The 9,697-nt window shown below is 52.2% G+C and overlaps 2 protein-coding genes across 10 annotated transcripts in view; one reads left to right on the top strand and one right to left on the bottom strand.

Moving 5' to 3' along the window:
* Window positions 1-2,612, top strand: part of KANSL3 (KAT8 regulatory NSL complex subunit 3) — a 43,303-nt gene extending 40,691 nt beyond the window's left edge. For all 9 annotated transcript variants that reach the window (XM_047067640.1, XM_047067647.1, XM_047067648.1 and 6 more), the window contains one exon: window positions 86-2,612. In XM_047067640.1, the coding sequence (XP_046923596.1) occupies window positions 86-106 (21 nt within the window). In that variant the 3' untranslated portion in view covers window positions 107-2,612. The remainder of the gene's footprint in view (window positions 1-85) is intronic.
* A 4,403-nt stretch (window positions 2,613-7,015) lies between these two features.
* OXER1 (oxoeicosanoid receptor 1) lies at window positions 7,016-8,635 on the bottom strand. Its single transcript, XM_047068458.1, has one exon. It carries the CDS (start codon window positions 8,553-8,555, stop codon window positions 7,416-7,418), a length of 1,140 nt encoding a protein of 379 aa, XP_046924414.1. The 5' UTR covers window positions 8,556-8,635; the 3' UTR covers window positions 7,016-7,415.
* Between the last annotated feature and the right edge of the window lie 1,062 nt (window positions 8,636-9,697).

A 9,697-nucleotide genomic window follows, 5' to 3' on the forward strand; every position in this document is an offset into this window, starting at 1 on the left:
TGACTTCTTTGAAATAAATTCTCAGGGTCTGGGTGTGTTAACCTGGCAAAGTTTTGACTCTTGTTCCCTCCCTCTCCTGCCATAGCGCCTACCTCCAGCACCCTGAAGATGCCGTGTGATATACCTTCCTTCACCAAGCTGGTGATGGCTGCTGCACAGTGAGCCCTGGGTGCACACATGCTGTCCTGCTGAGCTGTCCACTTGTCTGAAGACTTCTTAAGACTGCCATTTTTGCCTCCCTGCCAACTGTCTTCAGAATGGGCCTCTGGGTCTTATGAAACCATTAGGCTAGGTGATACGGCGCCAGGAGAGGGAACATCGTCCTCTGTCATCTATGGGTCTCATTCCCGGAATCCCCAGGTTCCTGAGCAGATTTGGCCATGCATGGATCAGAGGCACTTCTCCAGCATTCGCTGTGACTTGACCCAAGTAGCAGTGTTGGACTGCTCACTGCATTTAATAAAGGAGTTCCTTTTGGAAGTCTGTGCTACCCCCATGCCAAGTTGGGAGGAGACAGCCACATGGTCTGGGGCCATTCAGGAGTTAGGATTGAGAGCCCTTTGCTGAGGACAGGGGTCATCCTGGCCCACCAACACTTGTGCCGTACCAGAGGGCTGGTTTTGGACGTCACTGTTACTTTCACTGAGCAGCCGTGGGTGAGCACATCTCTGTCTTACGAACCACATCAGATACTGAGTTAGCCTGCTGAGACTTGGGAACTCCTGAATTCAAAACCATGATAGATCAAAGAGGACTGGGCTGTCATCTTTCAGTCCCTTTGGCCACTATAGATGGTGGGGGCGGGAGTTGGCCACTAGGTGAAGGCTGGCCCCTTTCTTGTTTTCATCATGCTTCGGGCAGTTCCTGTGTGCAGAAAACCTGCAGGTCCAGAAAGACTGAAAAAGAGGAATGGAACAAATGAAGTGGCTTGAAGGATATGCCAGTAAGTCCTGTGGAGAAAATGATAGGGCCTTGAGGTTTTGCACCTAGTACCTAAGGAACTGTTGATTCGACATGGAGATGAGAAGAAGAATTTGCCAAGTCACAGGGAAGAAACCCCAATCCCTGAAATTTCTATCTCCAGTGCTTGGAAGTGAAATAGGGATAACTGGCTAAGTTAACATCTTGGCCTGGCTTCCCAGGAAGCTTAAACATCAAGATAATGAAGGCAGTACTTTAGTGTTTCTGTTTCCATCCTATGCCACTTCTTGTCTTCTTGCTTAGTAGTGGGAAGGTTATTGGCATTGACTCTACTGTGTGAGGCTCTTGGTACTAGCCTGAGTCCTGGAGAATGATCACTGAAGACGGAGTTTTGAGCCCCTCCTTATGTCCTCACAATACTTGTATGCCAAGGTAGTTTTAGATTTGGCATCATACCTGTCCTCCAGATCAGGCTCTCGACCTTCTGTACTCTAGAAAATTTCTAGCCAAGGTGTCAATAAATAGAGCAACCCAGATGTGACTCCGACTCTGTTCAGTATCAGTAGGCAGGAGGGGGCACAGCATGCCATTGCCATGGTCCAGGGTCCTGACCCATGGTGCAGCATATATCCAAACCAGGTCCCCTGTATTTAGTCCAGCAGCCTCACCTGCCAGTCTGACTGGCAGCCAGGAGGGAGTACACAGTGTGTAGGAGTCTGAGACAAAGCAAAATGGAGTGCTGTGGGCAAGGAGGAGGCATGTGTGATAGGCATGCAGAGAGCCTCTTGAACAACCAGGCCTCCCTCCCTGACCTCCTGCAGAGCTGGTCTCAGCAGTGATTTGCATAATATTAGGCTTCATTCTTGCATTAGTTGGTAGGTAACTGCTTTTGGAAATTTATTTAAGTAAGTTTGAGGAAGATAATGAAATCTGAAAGAGGCATCCATGGGTCAGGGGTTTGGTAACTTTAAAGGCAGGATAACACGCCAGTAGGAACCAAGGGCAGTAAGACTGTGAGACTACCAGAAACTTTTAGGAATCATTTAGGACAGGCAGAGGGTGCTGAACAATCCATTCATGACTTAGAAGTACAGCCTAGACAATGCTGGAGGGGTTGCTCCTGAAAGATGCTCGCCCAGTGTGTGCTGGGACCAAAGGAAAAACTAATGTATTGTCCTGCATCTGTGTAAACCCTCGTATGCTTCCCATGGATGACTTCCTGAGGCTTTGGTTGTACACCTTGAAGAAAGCCAAACCTGGAAAGGGGAGTTGTAAGAACATTTCACCTTGGAGTTACAGACTAAAGGGGGAGGTGGTTGAAGTAAGGGAGTCATGTTCTTCACACTTCTGCACCCACTCTTCTCGAAATGTGAAAAGAAGCTTTCCTCCATCTATCACGTATCAGACCTAGAGTCCTTAACCTCAGAAGGCAATACTACTGGCTGAGAATGTAGACGGATCAAGAAGGCTTTAGTTCAATTCTTGACATTCAACATGACAGGTGCATGTTGATGCCCGATGGAAGATGTCCTTGTGCTTTAAGAAGAGGTCACTGATGGAGATCTTCTACCTGTTCTTGGCCCCACCACTAGAATAATCTTGGGCTGGGTGGGTTATAGAATTGAGGCACTGTCACGGTTCATTCTTATATTAGTAAAAACAAAAATAAAAGCAACTTTGGATTTCTTCAACTTGTTTTCAGTTGACTTCTCATATTTATTCTGATGACCGCTCAGTGAAGTGGCACAGAAAATAAAAGCCAAGATAGTGTGGTAATGCCAGAGATCATCTCATGGATGCCTGGTGCCATGAGTACCGTACTTTGTACTGTACCATAGGTACCGTAATTGCCTTTTTACATGTGAGGAAATAGGCACAGAGAAGTCACAGCAGGAAGTGGCAGAAGTAGGACTAGAATCCATGCAGTCTGCCACCACTGTCTGTTCTCTGCACTGTTCTGGGGTTCCGAGATGGGACGCAGAAATGGACATTAGCCCAGGAGGCGAGATGATGGCTTTGCCTTCCTGTAGCCCTTTCCTGTTAACTTCCCATCAGGCCTGAAGTGATTGCTGCGGCTGTGGTGGGGCTCTTGGCTGGGTCAGAATCAGTAGGTAGGGTCCTTGCCTTGGGTCCTGAGAGTGTGAAATCTCTTTGAACATTCTATACCTCTATCCCCTCCCATAAGTAAATAAAGACAGGAATGAATGAATGAATGAATTCCAACCTCCAGGTTATTTGTGAACTTGTACCCATGAGGACCTTCCTTCCTGTTCTTGAATTCCAGGTCCCTCCACTTAGCATTGGAACCCTGTATGGGTAGAAGCCATGGTTCTGGTAGTCTACATGAAGTGTCCTAGTGCACGTGGGCTCATCTTGCTACCATCCTGTGTAGAGACAGGGTGCATTCTTTCCCTTCCAACTTTGGTCTCGCTGACTTGGGTGAGTCAAATGAAGTGAGAGATGAAGATTAAATTATTTAAATGATAGCCATCTTAAATTTCAGGAGTATAGGAGTGGGGTCATAGCAAATTATAATGCAGAAACATGTTCATTACCTTTTTATGGTCCTTTCTAACGCATGTTTTAGTCAGAATCAATGGTTGCAAGAAGCAGGAATCATTCACCCCCATGAATTCTAAAACGGCATATTGTTTCAATAGGCACTCTCACAGACCAGGAGCCTGACAGTTATTGCTACTTGCTTTGTAACCTCAACTGACGTGCTCCTGCCAGGGGCTGTTTTTGATCCTGCCGCCGCAGGACTTTGCTGATGTGGACCCCTCTGTGGATGGTTGGTCCCTGTCTTTTGGATCACATTCTGAATGTGGTGTGCTTAGTGGCTCAGCCTACCTTCATGCCTGTCCCTAACTCTGTTCCCAGGCCACCTCCTTTCTTGCCTCAGTGACTTCATCCTCCCTTGTATGCCAGCTCTTCACAGTGCTGTGCCCTGTGCCAGGGATGCCGTTCCCATTGCTCCTTTCTTTATCCTCCGGGATTCAGCTCACATGCATTACCTCATTGACACCAGGCAGTTAGCTCTTCTGACTGCTCCTGGCTATGACTTGCTACCTCCAAAACCTTGGATTACACTGGGTTGGGCTGCATTTGATCCACTTGCAGATCAACCACTCCCAGGCTTGGCCTAGAGGGTCTCAAGGTCAGAGTCATATCATCTTCCTCTAGCTTAGTGTCTGTTTACTGGTGGGAGCCCAGTAAACGCTGGAGGATGAGTGGCTATGAGCCATCAGCCCAGCCCTGCCTTCCCTCCCCCTGCACGGAAGTCCCCAGACTCAAGTCATAGATGCCATTTGCTCATCTCACAGGGGACATTAGGAGAAAGAAGAGAAGGCCCTTCTCCAAATTCACACTGAATAGTGTAGCTCCCCCCAGGGGCCAAAATACCATTTGGAACCCAAATGTGGGAAATAGCATCTTTTTTTTTTTTTTTTTTAACTTATTTATTATCGAGAGAGAGAGTGAGCATGCACAAGCTGGGGAGAGGCAGACAGAGAGGGAGACACGGAATCCGAAGCAGATTCCAGACTTCAAACTGTCAGCACAGAGCCCAACGCAGGGCTTGAAACCACAGACCCACAGACCGTGAGATCATGACCTGAGCCAAAGTCCGACACCCAACCGACTGAGCCACCTAGGGGCCCCTAGGAAATGGGATCTTTAATCAGCCTTCTTCCAGCCAACCTTATACCACCATGGTTGCAGCCCTCCCACCTGTAGTTTTCTGCACGTAAACACAGTTTGCCTTCCTCTCTTCCTCTTCCTCCATCCCTTTTCATTCCTTCTCCCCACTCCCCCACTATGTAATAATTACCTTTTTCACTCAGCACTCAGGCATATCAGTTGTTTCCATCTCCAACCCCTGGAGTTGGATGAGAGCCAAATCAATGTTCCCATTTCACAGATGAATTAATTCAAGGTTAGGACCAGGGAGGCCTTCCATGTAGGGAGTGTGGAGGCAGCCTGAATCCCTGCTTCTCTCCCATGAGGGACACCAGGAAGGACCTTGTGAAAGGTAGGGTGGCTCAGTCGTCAGAGAGAGAACAGTCCAATGTCAAGATGAGGGGCAAGGAGGATCCTGGGCAGGTTAGGAGTGGGCCCAAACTCTGTGACTGATCTCTACCCTAGGACACCTCAAAGGGGAGAGAGCACTGCATGAAAGCCATGGGAACCATTTGGTTACTCCCTTAAATTGGGAGGTGGGGGCAGGGCAAGTGAGCCCAGTTGCTGAGGGTGGGAGGACATGATAGGGTAGAGAAGGGGCCAGCAAAGAGAAGAGGGAGGAAATGGCACATGGAGCCCCACTTTCCCATAGAGCCACCCATGCCCATGCTGGTACAAACATGGAAAGAGATGGTACCAGAGGGGAAGTGCCTGGCGTTCAGCACACAGTGTGTGTTAGCACCCTAGGGGTGGGGCTCCATGAGAAAGTGCTCAGTCCCCAGCCCAGCCTCCAGTCTGATTTGGCAATAACAAATCTCAAGCTGAGGTTGGGTTGGGCCGGTCTTGGCCCGTTCTTCCCCATGGCAGAAGGTGGAGAGGTGGGGAGTCCCTAGAAGTGACTCTAGGAGGGTGAAAGAGACAGCAGCAAGAAGGGAGGCATGGAGCAGGGGGCCATGGAGGGCAGGGACACATGAGGAGCCACCTTGTAGGGGTCCAAGCAGCACACCCTTGGTTTGAGTTCTCTGTTTCTCTGTAGGTTTCTGAGAGCAGCTGGTGTTTTCAGAAAAGGAAAGAGGGCTGGAGATACACCAGGGAGATGGGTTCCAGCATCCATCCAACCTATTGTCCCCCAGGCCACCTCCCTCCACCTGACACGTTCTCCATCTCCCACCCCAACATCTGCATGGCTCCTAGATGCCTCCCTCCCGGGACATTAGTGACTCCTAGGCTTTGACCTCCATTTTTGAAGACTTTTAATAGAGGGAAAGCATCCCTGTCTATGATATGAGAGGGTTGCACTTGGATTAAAACTCCAAAGGGAATTGGGGAGAGGGGATTTGGTCCCATTCATCAGAACCTATACCTAAAGTCTAGAAGTTCATGGGTGAGGTGATGAGTGGAGAAGTAGTTCCAGCTTCTTCTGTCCCTGCAGCAGGGAGATGCATGTGTATTCGTTGTTCTGAGGTAGCCAGGGCTGGAGACACACAGGGTTCAGGTGGTGCATATTTGGGACCCTACTGACCTCTAAGTAGCCCTTTGGAAACTTTGAAGGCTATGCCTCCCCCTCCCCCAACCTAGATTAGAAAATTTGTTGCTTTCCCAGGTTACAGTTAGGAGATTAGAGTAGAAAATGCAGATTGGGTCTGCATAAGTATTTTAGGAATTTGGCCTAAAAGCAGTTACCAAAGAATGACTTCCCCTGTGGACCGAAAGGCCAACCACTGCCCCCCTCACCCACCAAAAAACCCTAATTCATGCCAGGTATACGTCTTGTGCCTGGGGGACTCAGGCCAGTGGATGGGTTAGCCCAGGTGGTTTCAGAGACTGATCACAGGCATACTGAGCAGAACAAAGGGATGGAGGTGGGCAAGGTGGCTTTGGTCCTGGGAGAGGGCTATGAAAGTCAGTCCTGGTGACTCTGAGGCCCCTGTCCTCACCTGGGGTCCTGTCCTGGTGGGGTAGCAGCTACCACAGGTTCCAAGGCCAGGGAAGGGTACTTGGGGCTGAGGGAAGCTAGCGGGGGTGGGGCGGGGGGAGCCCAAGCTGAGCTAGGAGCCTGACCTGGATGAAGTAACTTCCAAGGTGGAAGATCTCCTTGTTGTTCCAGAGGAGAGCTGGGCTGGGCCCTTAGTGCCTTGGGTGAGACCTCAAGGATCACAGAAGTGGTGCTGAAGGCCAGAGAGGAGCAGGGGTCTCCTGGGGATCCAGAGAAGCTGCCCTTCCTGTAACCCAGAGAAGTTCTGCCTTGAAGGCCACCTCAGAGCCCCAGGAGCAATGTGGAAGGATGGTGTCCCAGATGGCTTCCCCACTGTGTCCCCTGAGTTTCCCTTCATCTTGGGCACTCACTTTGAACCCCAGGGCCAGATGGACCCAAAGACATTGGGTTTTCCTTAGAACAGCTGAGGCAAGCTTGCATTTTCAAAAAGAAGTTTATTAGCATTGAAAGGGACAAATGAGATAAGAGAAAATGCAGAGGCCCAATCTCTAAAGCAAGGCCTGTGCTCTCACAGTCATCACACTCTGGCCCGTGGACTGGGCAGCTGTGTATCCCTTTGGGGTGGAGCTGACACAGGCTCTGCCTGTCTCCACCTGCCATAGTGCTCTTTTCCTGTGCTCTGGGGACATCATCCAGGATACACTGCTCTGTAAGGTCAAAACCCTTTTCTTTCCTGTCACCCAACTGGTTCCTGCAGATGTCCAGTTGGGTGAGGCGCCCTGAGCTGGCAATAGTCCGGGGAGTGACCTCATCCCTCCAGGTCAGATCCTGGCCGTCCTTACTTCCATGGCACTGCAAACCCCCTGTCCTGAGACAGGCCTTATGACTCCAGTGAGACCTCCGCCTGCAGCTTCTCTGTAGCCTTTGCCTTCCTAGAGGCCTCCCGGTACCTAGCAGAAGGCTGGTAGGAACTTTCTTCGCTGGCTGAGCCCTGCCAGTTCTGGCTGAGGCCCAGCAGGGCCCGGCCCTGGCGGAGGAAGTTGGGGCTTGAGAAGCAGTAGAGCACAGGGTCCAGGACACTGTTGAGGTAGGTGAAGGCCAGGGAGCCGTGGAAGAGCTGGGAGCAGATGTTGAGGATGTGGCAGGCATGCAGGCGGAAAGCCACCATGGAAGCCATGCCAAGGATGACACTGGGCAGGAAGCAGATGATGTAGACAGCCACCACCACGGCCAGCATGCGCACGGCCCTCCGCGGGCCTGTCTGCCCACCCAGGCTGCGGCGCCGGATGGTGAGCCCGATGCTCACGATGGCAAAGAGGATGAGTGCCAGCGGCAGGAAGAATTCCAATACGAACAGTGCCTGGTGCCAGCGGAGTGAGGCCGAGGTGTTCTTGCCCAGCTGGTAACTGAGGCAGGACTGGTTAGTATGGGCAGTCACGAGCAGGTGTCCGTTGAGGAGCAGGATGCCCCCCCACAGTCCCCCGGCCACTCTGGCGGCTGCCCACACAGAAGCCCGGCTCAGCATGTGGTGGGGCCGCACCACCTTCAGGTAGCGGTTGAGTGCGATGGCCGTGAGGAAGACCACGCTGGCCGAGCGGTTGGTGGACAGCATGAAGAGGTTGACTTTGCAGACAGTGGCCCCGAAGCGCCAGATCTCGTGCAGGAAGTAGTAGTCCACACGAAGGGGCAGGTTGATGATCAGGAGAAAGTCGGCAATGACCAGGCTGACCAGGAACACTGTGTTGGACGTCCAGGGCCGCGTGTGGAAGCAGAAGATGAAGAGTGCCAAGCTGTTCCCCAGAAGGCCCAGGACAAACTCCACACCCAGGGCTGGTGCCAGGAAGGCAGATACTATGGGGGAGGAGGCTGGGTGGCAGGGAGCCGAGGCCTCTCCAGGTGACCCCCAGTCTGTGGTGAAGGCAGAGGGAGAGGAGGAGAGGGAAGGAGAGAGGGAGGCAGGAAGAGTAGAGGGAGGGAGAGAAAGGAGGGGAGAGGAAGAGCTCAGGTTATGAGATTCCATGGGCTGCTTAGGCCACAGACCTGAGAGAAGTTTCCAGTCTTTCTACCCCTGCAAGAGTGTTCAGGGCAGAGTGGAATGATGCTCACTATTAGCTGGCCACCACGATGACTCAATATCCTGGGGTTTTCATCAGCATCCTTGCAGCCACTGAGAAACACCCAGCGTTCCTGTTTGTAGGCTCCCCCCACCCCTGCAGCCCTCCCTCCTCCCTCCCTGCCCTACATCGAGTGACCTGGCCACATGGTCTCTGAAGGGGGGTGGGGGGAGTCTATGCTGCCCTGGGCAGGGGAGGAGAGCAAGGCTCAGCAGTGGGGTGATGGAAGCCCAAGAGGACCCTGAAGTGGGAGGAAGGCCCAGCTGGGGTAAGGTGGGGAAAAGTGTTCATAGCCCTGAGGGATCAGACATTTGCTTGCCTGAAGGCTGGAGCTGGTCCTGGCACCCATAGCTCAGGATCATGCAGGCCACCCTGGACATCAGCCCCCACCCCATTACATACAGACTGGGCGGTTGTTTCTCTGCCCTCACCAGCTCTGGTGGCAAGGGAGTGTGGTGCCAACAGAACATTGTTCCAGGCGAGCGCAGTGGGCAGTCCAGTCAATACCTTGACTGTGGTGCTCACGGCCTCGTGGAATAAGCCTGTTGTGCCCTGCCAGCCTGCTGTCGTTATTCCCAGGTTCCTGATGGTCCAGAGTCCATGTACAGGATGAAATACCTCCCACAGGCAGAGGGCTCCCTGCCAATTTCTACTGCCATGGCCTGGGACCTGGATGTTTCTCCCCCAAACAGAACAATCCTTAGAGCCTTCCAGATTCCCTGTCCACTGTCTACCCCACTCCATCCCTACCCAGCATTCACTACAGAGAGAGGAGTGGAGGCTGGGGCTGTCTTCAGACAAGGTGCAAGTCCTGCTCCTCCACTGCGTGGTGTTCTCAGGAGGCCATGGGGCCAGGCCTATGCACGGACACGAGGGTGTCAAGCTCCTGATAACCTGGGACAGCACCAAAGGAGGCTGCGGTTCCAGGCTGCAGGACCTGACACCCCCTTCGCCAGCGGGCTGGGGTCAGCAGAGTGCCACGTGTGCCAACTCTGCCAAGGCCTCTGGGTTTTGGGCACAGTGGCCATTGGTCTCTTTCTCTCTCAGA

This window comes from Lynx rufus, unplaced genomic scaffold, assembly GCF_022079265.1.
Source record: "Lynx rufus isolate CCGP_SWC_20201006 ecotype Redwood Valley unplaced genomic scaffold, mLynRuf1.p SCAF_8, whole genome shotgun sequence".
Lineage (NCBI taxonomy): Eukaryota > Metazoa > Chordata > Mammalia > Carnivora > Felidae > Lynx > Lynx rufus.